Source organism: Leuresthes tenuis, unplaced genomic scaffold, assembly GCF_036924035.1.
Source record: "Leuresthes tenuis unplaced genomic scaffold, fLeuTen1.0.hap1 SCAF_8, whole genome shotgun sequence".
In the NCBI taxonomy this organism is placed as follows: domain Eukaryota; kingdom Metazoa; phylum Chordata; class Actinopteri; order Atheriniformes; family Atherinopsidae; genus Leuresthes; species Leuresthes tenuis.
The window spans coordinates 35,497,717-35,516,459 of record NW_027325362.1 but is presented as its reverse complement, the minus strand read 5'-3'; the positions used below and the strand labels follow the sequence as shown (position 1 = coordinate 35,516,459).

The 18,743-nt window shown below is 40.3% G+C and overlaps 2 protein-coding genes across 2 annotated transcripts in view; both read right to left on the bottom strand.

The window, feature by feature from the left end:
• The window catches only part of shtn1 (shootin 1), a 55,373-nt gene extending 53,463 nt beyond the window's left edge, over positions 1-1,910 (bottom strand). Inside the window, exon 1 of the mRNA XM_072391585.1 lies at positions 1,835-1,910. Coding sequence (XP_072247686.1) covers positions 1,835-1,889 — 55 coding nt within the window. The 5' untranslated portion in view covers positions 1,890-1,910. The remainder of the gene's footprint in view (positions 1-1,834) is intronic.
• Positions 1,911-2,554: 644 nt separating this feature from the next.
• atp6v1ba (ATPase, H+ transporting, lysosomal, V1 subunit B, member a) overlaps positions 2,555-18,743 on the bottom strand; it is a 37,115-nt gene continuing 20,926 nt past the window's right edge. Inside the window, exons 5-14 of the mRNA XM_072391586.1 lie at positions 18,335-18,412; positions 17,927-18,066; positions 15,257-15,358; positions 11,476-11,573; positions 10,352-10,475; positions 6,538-6,688; positions 6,019-6,101; positions 5,766-5,870; positions 5,536-5,665; positions 2,555-3,491 (exon numbers count right to left, since the gene is read on the bottom strand). Of these exons, the coding sequence (XP_072247687.1) occupies positions 3,349-3,491; positions 5,536-5,665; positions 5,766-5,870; positions 6,019-6,101; positions 6,538-6,688; positions 10,352-10,475; positions 11,476-11,573; positions 15,257-15,358; positions 17,927-18,066; positions 18,335-18,412 (1,154 nt within the window). The 3' untranslated portion in view covers positions 2,555-3,348. The remainder of the gene's footprint in view (positions 3,492-5,535; positions 5,666-5,765; positions 5,871-6,018; positions 6,102-6,537; positions 6,689-10,351; positions 10,476-11,475; positions 11,574-15,256; positions 15,359-17,926; positions 18,067-18,334; positions 18,413-18,743) is intronic.

Sequence of the window (18,743 nt, the reverse complement as noted above, 5' to 3'; positions counted from 1 at the left end):
GACCTACTTAAGCCCAACTATCTGTATCACAAATATAAAACCTTTTCTGTCAAATACCCTTAATGGGTGTAGATCTTGTTCAACTTCTTCCAACTCTGGAAGATGGCAGATGATGTGAGGCCTCACATTTGTGTTGCTCCTAAAGTACTTCACTTTTATTTTTCCACATCTTCCTATTTCATGAGTAATGCCTGTTCCCTCTTCCCCGAACACAATTAAATACAAAGTGCACCCAAACTTGTGTGCCTTCACTTAAGATATGCCAGAGTGTCATTCAAGCTGACTTTCTTACTGCTCTGTATTACTTAAAGTTCTGATTTGTGGGAACTTGTGAGGATTCCCCGCACTGAGGTCCACACTGCACCCAATTTGCTCATTGGTGGGTTATTTTCGAGAATGAGATTTAGTGTATATAAAGTGCATTTATAAGAAGCGCTGTAGTAGTGTATTATGGGTGTATGTGTGATTGAGAAACATGATGAAAGTGTGGGCTTGAAGCTTCAATGAACCCAACAATATCAGGTTCTAGGCATTCAGTGTAAAGGTTGGCAATCGGCTCCAGTGATTATGTGGTGCTGGGGGAACCTTTTACAAACAATTGGAATCAGTGGATCTGCCATGGCCCTCTGAAAGCATGGCACACACTAAGCTCTGCCTCACAGTTCAGCCTTTCATCACCACAGTTTTCACCACATCAGCACGTTTTCTTTATGTGAAATACAGCTATGCTTCTATAATTTCTGAAATCCACGATTAAATCATGAACATAGACAGAGCATGTTCTTTTCGGTTCCTTGCCCTTCCCTGTGCTTAGAGCTACCAGAAACTTGTTTGACTGTCAGTGTTAAGTTCCCAGTCTGAATGATGGTGGTCCTTGTAATGATGTTGTGCAGTATAGATTACTGTGAATAGTTACAGGAAATGTGTACTGGTTTTAATGTTTACTCTTCATGCACGTGAATCTGGGTGTGTGGGGAAAGGCACAGATAAAAACAAACGTTCCATTCTTTAACAAATTGTGCTGAAATTAGATGAGCACATGATGATGATTTATCTGGGGCAAATTGCAAAGAAAATCTACCCATGTGAACTCAAACATGGTTAATACATATTAATAGAGATACAAGGAAAATATTTAATGAGACAATATTTCAACCTGGAAACTGGATGTCTGACTGGACAGTGCAGTGGTAAGATTGCTGCCTGTCATGTGGGTGACCAGAGCTCATATCCTGACCCCCACCCCCCCCATGAACCGTTTACTTGCCTACCTGGGATATGACTGCTAGTCGCTTTGGATAAGCGCGTCTGCTAAATGGGTAAACAGTCTGGTGGCCCCGAATCGTTCAACTGTGTCTTGAAGCTTTCTTTCTGCTGACAGGCTTTATTCAAAGAAGTAGTTTGGGAAGGAAGACCTCTGGAACAACAACTGCAGCCATGTGTTAGAGATATCCCAGTAGCCCGGAGGAAAGCAAAGTCAGACCGAAGTCAGTTAACACGAAGACACTCTGCTATCATAAAACCTCCTTGGGTTATATTTAGCTAGAACACATTAACCGTAAAACCCTCAACAGTTAAGGTGAGTTTTCTGCAAGTTGTTCATTTTTACTTACATTACGTGAACACGGTATCAATTCTAATTTGTGGAACAATAGTTAGGCTATAATACGTCTTAACCTTACCAAAACTATATCCTTTATAGATCCTAGTTTTTCGTTAAATATCTAACTTGACTCCAGCCTGCTGTGACAGCGGAACTCTTCGTGAAGCAGCATGCCAGAGGCAGGAAAACATTTCCAGGGAGCAACAAACACAACAGATGGTTTAAGATTACCTTGGTTTGACAGCTCTGCAATGACATTCATTTTGCCCAGCTCTTCAGCAGCCATAGCGAGAAAATCTGTATCCAAAGTTCAACAGGAAGTGATGTCTTGCGACACACCTGCCAGATGCAGACTCCTTTGCGCGCAAGATAAGCCTACAGGTGTCTAATAAAGGTAGAGAAATGACAACTGAAACCTTGTCCAGCTGGCCTACCGCTTATATTGGAGCGGTCAGATATATTGTAGTATTTGGACAAACTATATTAAATTACCCCCGGACTGATGAAACTCTATCGAATAACAATCGAATAACCTTGTGAACTCACGTAAATACATTTTCCAGAGCTCTACATCGGTTTGCTTCTTTATACTTTGTGGCACAGCGGAGCTACATCTGTTTCAACTGAGGAGCAATCAGCTGCTAAAGACTGCATGCAGTTGTACATCAGAGACATTTTTCACAGTAGTGTTTCAACTGGCCTAACCCTGATGAAAATAATGTGTTTGAGGATTCTCCATATCTATATAATAGACAACAAAACCTTACTGCCACTGCACATTTAATCTACAAAAAATATTTTTGGCAAATAAAGCATAAACACTGCAAAGTCAATCTGGTGAGCTCATGTAAGGCAGGGGGCAATGACTCCATGAAGTTATAATTAAGATGAGAACACAAACGTTTTCACATATAATTTAATTTATTCATAGACACATACACCCCAAAACTATCATGGTTGCACCACAAATAATTTATCTCTGCAGACAGCTGGGAATGTTTAATATACTCATATACTTTTTTTTTTTTTTTAAATCAACATAAACACTAAACTTATGCTGTGAGAGGATGCAAGAGGGCCCAACTGAAAGAAGAAAAAAGGAATGAAGTACTTCTGTCCTCTCGGCGTAAGAAAACACGAAGCAACTTAAAAATCATACAGTGGCCTCTTTGGCTTAAACAAAACTTTGAGAATGAAAATTAAGAACAGATGAAAATAAAATCCCCTTCAGCTAATACCAGTATGGTGACGTGGGAAACTGTACTTTGTCTCATAATTTAGAAATTGTTCTTAAAATCTCTTTTACTGGGGATAATATATTGAGTTTATAAAAAGAAAAAAAGATGAGGAAGATCAATCAGTAACACACCCCAATAAATAAAGACTGATCCTAAGTTATTATATGTTCACTTTGTTTCAATCAAAAGTGGGTACTAGAACAACAGACTTCAGAACACAGATACACAACAGAACATCTATATAATGGGGGAGATTTTTGCCCTGTTCTACTCTACTAGGGTAGGGGAGAAATTGTACACTAATGTGGGTTGGGTGGACTGATGGGAAAGAGGTGATGGAGACTATAAGAAAAGTTGCACAAGAAAACATGATGTCTGGGTTGGGTGAAAGCCCAATAACATCAGCTTTCAAATCCTGAAAGTGAAAGGCTATAGGGTGAGGTGCAAGGAAAAACATTAAGGGATATGAAGGTGGTGGGTTAGAACAAGAACATCCCAAAGTTTGGCTCAGTGGCGAGCAGCAGATTCCCTGGGGTAGAACTCTGCCAGGGTGCTTTGAGGAATCCTCTTGAGCATCTCCTTGGGGAAGATTCGCAGGAGCTGCCAGCCAATGTCCAGGGTTTCATACACTGTCCTGTTATCATATGGACCTGAGGGAGACACAGAACATCACATTAACTGTGGTCTAGTGCACACATATATTGTACATCACATCAGAGCATGAGAAAAAAATATTTTGAAAGAGGCAAGAGGGAGAGTAACTATGACAGAACTGTGCAAGCAACAGACAATTCTAAACTCTAATCGCAGTTTAATCCAACACAGAAATATATCTGTATCAATTATTTGCAAAAATTAAAGATAATATTTATATCATAAAGATGATAAAAAAGAAAATCAGTTCAATGAAAATTAAACAGGAAAATATTCATTTCTCTGTGTAATAGAATAAGCACACAAGGCAAAACTAAGTAATGTTTTGATAAGTGCCAAGATTTTTTTTAACTTTTTGAATCAATAAATTCATGTTTCATTCAAAAGTGCACAAATAGCTCTCAGCTCGACTAAAAGTAAATGAAAATTTGACTACAAAGATCCAGACAAGGATGCTGCTTTTTACTTGAATTCTTTGCTATTCTTAAGCAAGTCCTTGGCTCAGGCAGTCCATCAAAACAAAGAACTTCTGAGAGTTGGAACGGAAGGCTTAGCACAAAATTGGACTTCTTGCTGACGGTGACAAAGCTTTCCTTGAGCAACCAAAGAAAACCATTTCTGTACTAAATTATCAAAATAAATGTGCTCCCCCAGATTTCTCTATCAGTTGCAAGGATAACCTGTAAAGGTCCCTTAAAGCAAATTCAGTTGCTATTAGATGCTATTATACAAAATGACGGATAACATTTGAACTCCAGCTGAATACCTGACAAGTATTTAAGAGTTGTTTATTCATGAAAGCTCAGCTGCAGGAGCTGAACTCTGCAACAGCAGTATTACCAAATGCTGCTAAACTTTAAAAATTATGTTTCAAATAGTTGATAAACTTAGTGACCCTGGCATTAGTTCAGTCTTAGTGAAAAAAATAATCATTCAACATGACTGAAATTTTACTAATCAAAAGTGAAATTGTTGCAGCCTTTCAACTGATTCTGAATTTCTCAACAGAGGTCTGGGTTGCCCCTGCTCTGGGCCAGGCTTCAGCTCTAATTAAGGTTGCACTTTTTAAATTCTGATGTGTTGGAAGGAAAAAGGAAAAAGACCAAACCATTTGTATTTTCATTTCCCCTTTTGTCTTGCAGTGATGACTTTTTTCCAAGGAATCAAAAAGAGGAAATTCAACTTTGTATGTGTAATATTTGTCTAGATTAAATGGTTTCCAGACTTTGTTTAGTCATTCAGAGGAAAAATAAATAGAGAGATATTTTCACAGTTTCCAGGGACAAACTCAAAAATTCAATGTGAATTCCACCACAACCACTTTTTTCAAAGCAATGTACTGTAATAGAGGCAACGATGTTCAGAAGCAGAAGTTCTTTCACACAGCATTTACACTCGCCTTATTTCTATAAGATGATAAATAATGTGCAGTATCATGCACAACATTTGGTAAATGTTTCTTTTTTCACCTCCTACAACATCCACAGAACTAATACGAATTTCATAGAAGCTGCAGAGGTAGCAGATATGATCACTTTGCTAAGCTAAACTTGTGGAAGACACAATTCAGCTGCTATATTTTTTGTGATTCAATACACTTAATTACCAAGATGTCTGGCTATCAAAACTGATTTCTTTTTAAATGGAAAAGGGAAACAACAGCGTAAATTAGCTTGTGCCATTTCACCAGCTCGCTACAGGTAGAATGCATTCACTGCTTTTTGATTTTAGAAGTTGTTATTCTTCACAATCCCCCTCATAAAATTACACAGTCTAGTTTGACCAAACCCGTAGTTAACACATTTCAAATTTGAAGGGCTGCATGGCAGGAAGAGAAAAGCAGCTGACTCTTACATTTAAAGCTGCACTCAGGGACATTTTCCTACTTTTGCTTTAATCATCATTTTATGCAAACAAGGAATGACTGTTTTGTGAAGAGGCAAAGCAAACTATGAACACCCCTTTATACTGTTATGGAGATATAGATGTTCAACCACACATAAAAATAATCAGAGAATTGTTGCTTTAGTTTCTTCTCACCCTGAGCAATGAAATTCTTCTCAAACTTCTGCAGGAACTCCAGGTAGAGCAGATCATCAGAAGTGAGGGCTTCTTCTCCCACAACAGCCTTCATGGCCTGGACATCCTTACCAATGGCATAACAGGCATACTGAAGACAGGGAGAGGCAGTCATATTATCGATAATGATAGCTCGGGATCAAACATCACAGCCCACAGCATAAACCATTGCAGAGGGTGGGATTTGTTACCAGCTGGTTAGATACATCAGCGTGGTCCTTCCTGGTCATCCCTTCACCAATGGCAGATTTCATCAGACGGGACAGTGAGGGCAACACATTGATAGGTGGGTAGATCTGAAACAACACAAATCAGAAATATAGGTTTTCTTTTTTTTTGTGAGCAAGCTGAAGAAGTACGATGCATGTTGAAAAGTAAGCCATAGAGAATGAGCTCAAAGTTTGTTGTTTTAAAGAAACAACTTTAAGTAAAGATGAATAATACCTGTCTATTGTGCAGCTGCCTGTCAACGTAAACTTGACCCTCTGTGATGTAGCCAGTAAGATCAGGAATAGGGTGGGTGATGTCTGTTAGACACAAAAAACACATTTTCTGTACTTTTGTATTCACACAGCATCCCAACTTTTGTGGGATTATCCAAAATGAAGACGGCGTTCAGGACACTTGCTGATTTCTAAGTATTAAAACAATGTCACATGCAGATCTCAAGCAGAGTAGTGTCTGTAAGCTTTCCATGATAAAGACATTTCTTTTGAAATCAAGAGTCTGTGAGCTGGGCACACAATCGCTTGCCTTTAACACAGTAATAGGAGACTATTATTCAACTCGAGGGCTAGTCATATAAGTTGCCATGGCAACTGCAAACATTAAAAATTCCTTATACACATGCTCACAGTTTATATATGTAGCCGACAAGGATGACAGTTGTGACATTGTCCTTTTAGTTTAGAACCAACTTAATGCTGAGAAAGCCATTGGCTGTTTGGGTGCAGTTGTTCTCACCGTCATTGGGCATTGTGAGAATTGGAATCTGGGTGATGGAGCCGTTTCTGCCCTCCACTCGGCCGGCACGCTCGTAGATGGTGGCCAGATCAGTGTACATGTAGCCTGGAAAGCCTCGACGGCCAGGCACTTCCTCTCGGGCAGCAGAGACCTAAAGGAGTGGAGTTGATGGGTGGGTGATGCAAGAGGGTAAGAATAAGCTTCACAACACAGGATCATGAACACTGTTTCCATCCAAATCAAGTTTCGAGTTTCTTCAGTGTGAAAAATAAAAGACTTGGGTAAAGTTAAGTTTCCCAACATTTCTGACAGTTTTGAAAAGAAGCCCTTGACTGTAGTGGGATAAGAGAGATTAAATATCACAAGTCCTGAATGAGTGCAAATTAAAGTAATAAACCACCTCAGACATTAAAGTTATTGAGCACTGATGTTACAGTATGTAGCCATCCATTTAAAACCTAGAAGTAAGAATGCAACTGCTGTGACAGTAAACTGTGCCTGAATAGAAACCGTGTGTAAGAGATGTCTTTAAATTAGTGGCTCCAAGTGACACTCTTTCACTATTTTTGTTCACACAAAAAAAAAGGTGCGTGCATCTTTATCATTCTGAGGCTTTGATCTTTCCAAACAGACCCAAGGTACAGTGGTTGTAGAATGGAAAATGACTGTTTGAGAGTCAAGTGATGCCAACTCCTTCATTATGCTTCAGAAGAGGAAAACAGTGTGGAAATGTGGAAACAGAAATGTGGCTATTCTGTTTTCAGATCCTTTATAGAAATGACCAAAAGTAAAAACCTCAGAGCAAGAGGAAAAGAAAGTGTATTTAATTCATCTTTGGATTGAAAGGTTGATGGGCAGCCTAGACACTTGTGATCAACAGATTCAATGCATAACTCAACCTTCACACGTGAATGAGAACAGAAGAAAAATGATAATGTCCTAGCTCTTTATAAGGGCTGAATCCCATCAAGTTACCTGGGTCTTGAGAGACTTCAGTTGCAGTCACACATGTGCCAAGGTTATTGACAGCAAATACAGGAAGACTAACCCCACATGAACCACTGAAAAACTTGCACTGTGCTGCTAACATATTGAGAAGGCTAACTGCACAACATTAAAAGGATTGTTACAGAGGCAAAGTGGAGTGAGAGCAGACAGACTTCTCACCGCTAAGAGAAAGGACAACAAGTGGGTAAGGGGCAGGATGACGGGCCATAACTTTTTCAAGCCAAGCAGACAATAATAAAGCTAATAAACACTTTGTAGAGAAATTAAAGACATTATCCTCTCTCTCAGCATGCTTCATGTTCTGTTGACAAACTCATGACAATATACGAGCATAGCATTTCAGTTTGTACAAGCTATCCAACACACAGCTATCATGCACCAGCAGAGCATTGTTTAACAAATAGCAGTGCGACAGAAATGAAGTTTTCTATTTCAGTCAGGATTCAGGAACATGTTATTGCGATTAAAGAAACTGTATTAGGCTGGTTAAAGGTGAAATATTATGGGAAAATCCCTTCTTTCTGTTCTCCTGGGACCCTGGTCATTTATTTTATTTGTTTTAAGTTTCCCTTTGTTTCCAAGTTCCTCATTTAACGAGCCGTTCTGATTTTCATTTCAAAAGTACATCACTCATCTTCCATCCAGCAGCAGCCTCAGAGGATATAAGAGCCCAGTGGATAAACTATATCTGAGGCTAATGTTCCAGCAGAGTTAGCTAAAGACTGTGAATGTGCAGCAGACACTTTTCATCCCACTGTTTTAACAACTTGGACTGAAGAAACTGAGACACAAAGAGGGATCAGATCCAACTCTCAGAGCCTGAACTTCAGAGCAGGGAAATGGAAGTATCTGAGAAATAATTCCTCATGGTTTATTTATTGATTTATTTCTTCCTTTAGCAGCAGCTAACAGCTTAGCTAATGAAGGTGACGTACACCAACTTCTAAGGAGTTACTGCTGTTCCTTTCTGAAAGATGATTATTGTTCCCACATTACTTTGTTAGCTGAAGCTTTCTAGCTGAACGGTTCCGTTCTGTAACTCAGACAACCTGCAGCTGTGTGGATAAGGTGTGTTTCCAACACAACACCAGTCCTCTCCTCACTCTCATTGTTATATTAACCGCTTGCAGTATGTTAACATTACATTATCATCATATTTCTGATAAAGATGTAGGTCTCCAAGTACAATTGTTTAATGACGTTAATATCTACAAAATGTGTAAATGCAGAAATTAAATGGTTCACATGCATTACTACGAGTTATACCATGTACGTCTCCGTCTTGGTCCATTAGAGCTGATCACATAGCGTTGTTTAGTAGCATTTGTGACTAACTTACAGTCACTCAGCTAAACTATTTCTAAACTTGTCTCATGCGTCTCAATGGGACTTCAGAAAATTGTTTCAATATCAAAGGGGCATATTGTGATACCTTTAAGTCATTTTTATCTGATAGATTTCAGTTTGTTCTTGTAAATGAAGAATATTCCTCACACACCAGAGTAAGTCATGGAGTTCCACAGGGTTCTGTGCTTGGACCGATTCTTTTCACTTATTAAATCCTTCCATTAGGTAATATTGTTAGACAGCATGGCATAAATTTCCATTCCCATGTAAGTGATACTTAGCTGTACTTTTCCATGAAGCCACATGACACCAATCAGTTGGTCAGACTACAAGCATGTCTTAAAGACGTAAAGACCTCAGAATTTTCTGCTTCCAAATTTAAACAAAATGGAATTTGTCATCTTTGGACTTAAGCATCTCCAGAAGACATTAGTTAGTCTTGTTGGCATTTCATTGACTTCCCGCACTAACATGAGAAACCTTGGAAATAATTTTGACTAGGATCCGTCTTTTCACTTACATGTAAAACATTTTTCTAGGACTGCCTTCTTTCACCTTGGTAATATTGCCAAAATGAGGAACATCTTGTCACAGAGTGATGCAGAAAAACTGCTCCATGCATTTGTTACTTCAAGATTGGACTATTGCAATTCTGCAATACCATATTTTCCAGACGAGAGCGTTTAATTCACAGAAAGCAGATTTACTGGTGGTTTCTAGGGTTTCTAAAAGCAGAGCCTTCAGTTATCAGGCCCCTCTCTTGTGGAACTAGCTGCCAGTATATACCTGGGAAGCAGACACCCTCTCTACCTTTAAGATTAGGCTGCTATGGTGCTTGTTATTCCCTCTTTCCTATCCTCTCAAGCCCCAGCCAGTCAAGGCAGAGATGATATGCAGAGCACAGTCTGGAAGTGACCCCACCATAAGAAGACCATTAAATCAGGCTCTGTTCACTGAGATATAACTTTTTTTTTTTCAAAGTTGTCATTTGGTAAATGGTAAATGGACTTGTACTTGTATAGCGCTTTTCTAGTCTAGCTGACCACTCAAAGCGCTTCACTACATGCCGCATTCACCCCACTCACACACACTCATACAGCACGTCTTAAGAGACATAACTACGTGCTTTTCTAATCATTCATACACACATTCATACCCCCAATGATACACTGGGGGGGCAACGTGGGGTTCAGTGCCTTGCCTAAGGACGCTTCGACATGTATCCTGGGGAAGCCAGAGTCAAACCACCGACCTTCCGATTGGTGGGCGACTGCTCTTCCTCCTGAGCTACAGACGCCCAGACAAGGACTACATTTACCATATTACACAAACGACTGCAACGTTTCTTTCCTGCTTTCAATTTCAGGCTCTGTCTCCCAAAACAGACAAAGGTGTCAGATGTTTCATGTGAAAATGCAAATAGTGAACGCAAAATGCCAAAATCTGTAAGTAGTTGTACCTCTCTGAGAGCCTCAGCATATGAACTCATGTCAGTGAGGATGACAAGGACATGCTTCTCACACTGGTAGGCCAGGTACTCTGCTGTGGTCAGTGCCAGGCGAGGTGTAATGATGCGTTCAATGCTGATTGGTCATAGAAAGGAGAAAAAAAAAAAAGAGTTATGGTATTACACACATGAAAACCTTGAGATTGGAGTACCTAAAAGTACCAGCCTGTTACACAATTAACAGGAATGATTCTTACGTTACATTAAAGATTTTCTTAATGAAGTTAAACTGAATGTATTTATTCCATTCAGAGCTTTTACAGGGGCAAAATTCAAGTGTATGTGGAGAATGTTTGCTCGAATCCTAAGGTTCAATCATAAGTTTATTATTTGTTCGCAGTTCAGGCAAACATTGCAGTAATACCTTTTTGTTTGTGTGTAGAATGGAACTCAAAATCAATAAGTAAACAAGTTTTCCAAAATGAAGAAGCAGCAAGTACAATTACCGTAAATTCCGGACTATAAGCTGCTACTTTTTTCCCAGGCTTTGAGCACCGCGGCTTATAATACGATGTGGCTAACATATGTATTTTTTTTTTTTTTTTTTTTCATTCCGCCAAAAATTTTTGCTTCGTAACATTAGACCAATAAAATTAACCAATAGTTAACAGTGGTCCAATGAAATTGTATGATAAATCAAACACACTTACACTTCTATTGTAAATCGGTCATTTGTACTCACCCTCAACATGGAAAACAAACGAAGAAATGCATATGATGCAGCTTTTCAAATAAAGGCGATCAATACAGTCTCTTTTTTTTTTTTTTTTTTTCTAACCACCCATGTTACTGGCACTATTCGGGGAAAAAAAGCATTTGCAACATGCATTTGTTTATGTTACCATAGCATTTATTTAAAAGTTTAAAAAACCTCATATGTGACATCTTTCTGTGTAAATATCTCATATTACAATATGGACACCCGCGGCTTATAATCCGGTGCGGCCTATACAAGTACAAAATGGATTTTCTTTTTAAAATTAGAGGGTGCGGTTTATATTCAGGTGCGCTCTATAGTCCTTAATGTACTGTACTATGTTTAATTGTGATTGAGATAATTTCCAACTATATCTTACGTGGGGTCATTGGCCAAGTTCAGGAACAGACAGACGTTGTCCATGGAGCCATTTTCTTCAAAGTCGGACTTGAAGAAGCGAGCAGTTTCCATGTTGACCTGAAACACCAATGACACAGCATCATGAAGCATTTTTCTTAAAAATGTACCATATGTACCAAATGTACCATAGGCACTTTTCAGACATTATCACTCAAAATTGCTGGCGACAGAAAACTGAGTGGACCTCCTCTGTAGGCGCTAAACAGTTGCAGGGGGGGGGGTCACAAAAATATGTAAGTCAAAGACACCGCACAAACTTTAAAGGTTAATTTCATCCCAGTTTTAGTCTGACAAATCAAAATGAATTCATGCCCGCTCGGACATCGCCCACCCGTTTTAACAAGGTCTTCATCAGATACCAGGACACGATGTGAAGTGGGGTAGAGACTGCTTTGATGTCACAGACTGGGCTGTACTGCTGGAGGAAGAAGAAATGGACATGCACATGGACAGGAGGGTCAGCACCATCACTGACTACATTAACTTCTGTAGGGACACTGTGAATACAGTGAGGACTGTAAGGTGCTATCCTAATAGTAAACCATGGATCACCAGTGACATCAAAGACCTCCTGAACCAGAAAAAGATGGCGTTCAAGAATGGGGATGGAGAAAGGCGGAGGAATGTTCAACGGGAGCTTAAAAAGACACTACGTCGAGCTAAGGTGGAGTACAAGAAAAAAGGTAGGGAGACAGCTGGAGAACAATAACACAAAGAGGTGTGGAGGGGCATGAGGACCACCATTAGATGATGTGGACAGAGCCAATACATTCAACCAATATTACAACAGGTTCGATGGTGTGGCTTTTTCCACCTCTGCTGCTGCTGCTCTCTCCACCTCCACCACTACAGCTGCTTCCTCTATACCGCTTCCACTGCCCAGCATCCTGAGCCCAACTGCACCTCCACCTCTGCAGCAACTCTCACCAACAGGCTTCTTCTGTCCAGCTGTACCTCCACCTCTGCGGCAGCTTCCACCACCAGGCATCCTGAGCCCAGCTGCACATCCACCTCTGCCACTGCCTGGCCTCCTCAGTTCGGCTGCACCTCCACCTCTGCAGCAACTCCCACCACTTACCCTCCTCTGTCCAGCTGCACCCCCACCCCCCATCTCTAAAATTGATAGCAACATCACTCCCGGTGCTGTGGAAAACGTCTTGTCTCATACCGGTGCCCAAATTAGGGCAACCGGTGGAGCTGAATGACTACAGACCGGTGGCTTTGACATCTCATATCATGAAGACCTTGGAGAGACTCCTTGTTCGTTGCAGGTTGCTAAGGATCTTGACCCCCTCCAGTTTGCCTACCAGAAACACATAGGAGTGGAAGACGCGATTCTGTACATGCTACATCAGGCATATGCTTATCTGGATGTGCCCGGTTCATATGTGAGAATCATGTTCTTTGACTTCTCCAGTGCCTTCAACACCATACGGCCTCCCAGACTGAAAGACAAGCTTCTAGGTATGGGTGTGGCCCCCTCCCTGACATCGTGGATTATAGACTATTAGACTGCCAGACCACAGTATGTCAGGATGGGGAGATGTGTTTCTGGAACACTGGAATGCAGTTCTGGGGCTCCGCAGGGTACTGTTTTGGCTCCTTTTCTTTTCACCCTGTTCACATCAGACTTCAGTAACAACTCAGAGTCCTGCCACATACAGAAGTATTCTGATGATACGGCTGTTGTGGCATGTGTGCGCGGTGGAGAGGAGAAGGAGTACAGGGACCTTGTGGAGTCATTCTATGGCTGGACCAAAAAAACCCAAAAACGTTTCCTCCTGAACACTACCAAGACCAAAGAGCTGGTGGTGGACTTCAGGAGATCTAAAACTCCATGCCAGTCAGTCTGCATTGATGGAGGGGAGATAGAGACTGTTCAGACCTGCAAATACCTGGGGGTGGTGCTGGATAATAAACTGGAGTTGTCTGCCAACATAGAAGCAGTTAATAGGAGGGGCCACAGCTGTCTCCTCTTCCTGAGACGGCTCAGGTCCTTCAATGTCTGCAGTGACATGATATGCATGTTTTATCACACTATCAGTGAGAGTGCACTGTTCTATGCTGTTGTCTGCTGGGGGAAATGCACCACAGACAAAAACTGTAGGCGCCTGGACGAACTGGTAAAAAGGTCAGTTCTGTGGTAGGCAGAAGGCTAGACCCTCTCAGTGCTGTGGTGGAGCAACAGATGAGGAGGAAATTATATTCTGTTTTGGATAATAATAGACACACTCTCCACAGCATCCTGGCAGGACAGAAGAGCAGCTGCAGTGAAGGTTCATCTCACTGCACTGCAGGACTGAGAGGTTCAGGTCCTTTGTCCCCACAGCCATAAGGCTTTTTAACAGTGACTGCTGACATGTTCTTCTCAAATTTATTTATTTCATCATTGATTATTATTATTATTGTTGTTGTTGTCTAGTATGCAATCATTGTAAATATTTATAATTTTTTGAGCAACTCGACTAATAAATCGATGAATAAAGCATTTTTCTATTTCTATTCTTATGCTATTTGGGACACTCACTTCCTCCGAGGGTGTTTTCACACCAGAGCTGTTTGGTCCACTTTCAGTAGACCAGAGTTTGTTCGCTTGGATAGTTCACTTTGTTTGGGAAGGTGTGAAAGGTCATCCAAACTCTGGTGTGGATCAAACAAGCTAATTCTGGTGCGCCTGAAAACGTGATTCTTGGTTCGCTTGCAAGTGAACCCTTTTGTGGAACCAAAGAGAGTAAGTAGAATAAGCCTCGTCTGCTGCTCATACAGGGCACCTTCTTCTGGAAAAGCAATTAGGTTTGAACACCAAAGTAAAAACAGAAACCCCAAGACTGTATAAATTTGGTGTTGCTTTATTGTCTGTTTTTGTGGAGACCAAGCATATTTTTTTTTTAAGTCTAGCTGACTACCGATATAGTCCTATTACAATAGAGTGCTATTACAATACAAGAAACAATCCCCACATTTACACAACAATGGACACGCCGGTGGCAATGACTGGTGCCGTTACTACAAGGAGCAGAAAATCCTCAAACAGTGGGATATTTGGTATTTTTATTTTCTAAGTGTAATAATTAATTGCTAAAATGTTCTTTTTAATCAACTACATTTAAAATCATTTAAAACACTCAACCTGACTGAAAGGAACACAGAAAACCCAATAGAACTTTCAACGTGAGCTCTGCAGGGCTGCATAAAAACAGTGTGTATCAACCTTTTATTTTTGCCCCCATTAAGCAGATGCATTGCTGTTACTGCATGTGTTGTGCTCTTTTAAAAAAATGCATATCCTTTTATTTATCCCTATTCATACTGCTGCTGAACTCTACAGCCAGATTAACCCTAAATGGGATGTAAACTGGTGGGAAGTGGAAGAGGGGTGGATTAGCATTTAGCAAGTGAAGCAAGTGGTTGTGTGTGTATATGTGTGTGTTTGGTGGAGGTCAAGCTGTCACAATCAAGGCATTACAGCAGACAGCAGGAGCAGCTGAGCAACAGAGAACTTGATACTGCATGGCTGACAGTGTTAAAAGGTCTGTTGAATTAGTAACCTGTCAACATGGCTGGGGGATATGCTCACAAGTGCAGAAGTAACAAGGGGGACTTAAAGGTTAAATCACCTGGTGAATAAAAGAAAGCAAGGCGGGAGAGAGGGGACAAGGTGTCACCTCAGGGTTAAGAGGGCGATTAGCGCCACAAATGGGTGGGGGTTTGAAAAACTTTATGCTGTAGGATGCACTTACTCCCATAGCTGCAAAAACAATGGCAAAGTTCTCTGCACTATAGTCCATCACGTCCTTGGACTTCTGCACGAGACCGGCCTGGCGACAGATCTGAGCGGCTATCTGGAAGCATAAAAACAAACTGGATTTAAACAGTGAAGAGCTCTTCAAATCAACATATAGTCTAAACATGTCAAACAGTTTCCATCACAAAATCACAGAGGAGGGCATCTAAAATCCAACTCTATATGTATGAGGTCAATGACTAAAACGATTTTAAATGGTCCCCAAAACAATGATATTGTGGGAAATTCAGAGTCAGAGTAAATAGTCACAATGCAGCAAAAACAATTATATCTCTGCTACACTTATCAGTCATAACATTATGACCACCTGCCTAATGTTGAGCATTTCTCCTTTATGCAACCAAAAGAGCTCTGACTGGCCAGGTCAGAACATCCGAGGGTGTCCTAGGGTATCATGAAATAAGCAATACATTTTTTGTGAATTGGACTTTCTTCCCAAAAATGCCAACAGATCCCATTGATATGGTGTCTGAGGAGTTTGGAGTGAGATGAGCTTTGGGGAAGTTCATTTCACTCATGAAAAATAGGAATCACACTGAAATTCTAGATGACATGTGGTTGCAGCACAGTTCAAGCTGCAGCTGAGATGTGTCACACAGCCAGCATAATCTATTCATATGGGAGCTGAATCGAACATCATAACACAGCACAACTGATGTAATGCTGGCCATCCACCTGCTGTCTGGTGCTGGGCAGCTACCATTCAATGGAATCGTTTAAAACAAAAAAAAGGGAAACTGCTAATTGCTGATGTTACGGCCCAATAATCAAAAAAAAATTTATTAAATAAAACCAAAACACTTTTGTAGTGGTGAGGGAACAATAGAGCTGACAACGGCAATTATGTGATGCTTTGACACAGTAAGTGACATTCCATACAGAGTCTAAATTATGAAAGAGTAGAGCAGATCCAGTGAGATCCATGGAAGTATGTCAAGTGGGATCCAAAAATCAGCAGATGTGGTGAATTCAACAGGGGAAATATTGCTCTCATAGAGTCAAAAATGACAACCAAGGGTATATTGCTGATATTATCATTCACAACTTTCATGTGTTTTAACTTTGCCTAGTTAGATGTAAAAGTAGATTTGTAGAAGATGCTTTTTACCTACTCCTAGGCTATTAAACATCTCCCAAAATAGACAAAGAAATACAGAGCTATTTCCTTCTGAAAAGAGTTCTCCATTGTTCAATAAGAAGAGCATTACATTTTGTCCCTGAACACCAAAGTGGAGGGTACTGAAGCAGTGAAGAGAAGAATATAGAGGTCAACTGTGTCTGGTTTCCAAATCTTTTTTTTTTTTTTCAAACTTAAGAGCATCAGGAACAGCCATTGCCTGTCACTCAAGAAATTTCAGTAGACTGAATCAATCAATATTGTTTTGCAAAACACAATAGAATGGTTTCAGCAGCTATTGTTAATTTCATGTTTTTTTCTTTTCCTCATCCCTCTCGATAGAATTTCCAAAGTTGTCCAACTTAAATCTGTATGCTGTGACAAACAAAAACAAACAAAAATAAAGTCTTTAGTTGGAAATTGGAAATAACTGATAATCCTTCTCCAAATGTGGCCGGATCTTATTTTAATTTCTATTCAGCTTCAATAAAGCTGATAATTGTACAAAGCTGTGTGTCAAAGAAAAAAACAGTCAATGGGGATGGAAATGGAGCACAGTGAGAAATAGTAGAAATGCAGGCGGCTTTTAAAGCATGAAGTATCTGTTCCATTAACAGACCTGGAATGAGTGGTTTATCTGAGGGATTTTCCTGTTTTTAATGTTGCTGTTATGTACATGTAAGAGTTTTTTATTTTTTTTATTTTTTTTAATAACAATAACAGTGAGGTTCTGTTAAATGTTTGACTTCAGATTAAATTAACATTATCATCAAATGACATTCAGGAATGTTAAAAACCTCAGAAATGCCTTAATCCTGTGGAAAACCTGAGTGTCTAAGTTCCACAGTGAGGTACCAAAAAGCTCTGGATACAAAGCAAACCCATTCTCATGTGACACGGGAGAAAATAAATGAGTCTCACGAGTAACTTGACTCATTGGTGTTAAATTTTTCCATTGTGAGACAGCCACTGAAAGAAAACCTCAACTACTCTTACCTTCAGTTTTTAAAGATCGAAATCATAAAGGGGTGAGTACACCCTGGACAGGTCGCCAGTCCATCACACCGAGACATACTCACTCCTGAGGTTAATTTAGTATCACCGATTGACCTAATTGGGAGGTGAGAGGAAGCCAGAGTACCCACACAGATCCCACACATGGGCAGACAAACAACCATTCACGCACACACCCACTCCTAGGGACAATTTAGAGTTTAGACCCCTGTTTTTGGGTGGTGGGAGGAAGCCGGAGTACCCGGAGAGAACCCCCGCATACACGGGGTCTAAACTCTAAATGTGTGCGTGGATGGTTGCGTGTCTCGTTTGTCTCCCCATGTGTGGGATCTCTCCAGGTACTCCGGCTTCCTCCCACCAACCAAAAACATGGGTCTAAACTCTAAATTGTCCCTGTAACTGATCTGATGAAACTATACAGAGGCGTTCTTGAGATATTGCCTTAATGACATTGGGATAATGTGACAGACTCACCTCATTGTGGGGTAATCCGGCAGCAGAAAAAATTGGTATCTTCTGTCCTCTGGCGATGCTGTTCATGCCGTCAATGGCTGAAATGCCAGTCTGGATCATCTCCTCAGGGTAGATACGACATTGAGGATTAATTGGTTGACCTGCAAAGAACACAAACAAGCTTTTAGCAAACTTACAGTTGGATCATCTGGCCCTCAATTCAAAACTATTCTGGGCATAGTTTACATTTTAGTTAGTAAATACTGCTCAGAGTCAGTAAAAATAACTTTCTGTTAATCTTTCTCCATGCTCTCATGATCTGGAATAATTTCATAAATGTTCAAGGACTGCAGCCACATTAGATATGTGAATACATAGAAAATATCCAACAAAACATGAGAAAGAACAAAAGGGTTAAAGAGGGTGTACCCATGATGTCCAAGTAATCCTCAGCCAGAACAGTGGGTCCACGGTCGATGGGTTTGCCTGATCCGTTGAACACACGCCCTGAAAGAAGGATTGTCTTCTTTAAGCCAAGCAAAATAGAGTCTTTATGGGACAAATATCTGATTTATGTGGAAGCTAAATTCAAGGATAATAACTAAAAATGTTAGTAAAATAAATTCAGTTGATAAAACTCATTAAATCTGATCTATTCTGTTTTCTGTCAGACCCTTAAGTGATACTGTAAGCACAGCTGTGATGGCTCTCACTGATGGCTCTCAAGTACAAATGATTATAAATTCAGGGACATTTAATTAATGATACTTAAAAAACAAACGCAAGTTTAGTTTCTGCTTGTACTCAAATCTATTTGACCTTGTGTTGTACTGAGATA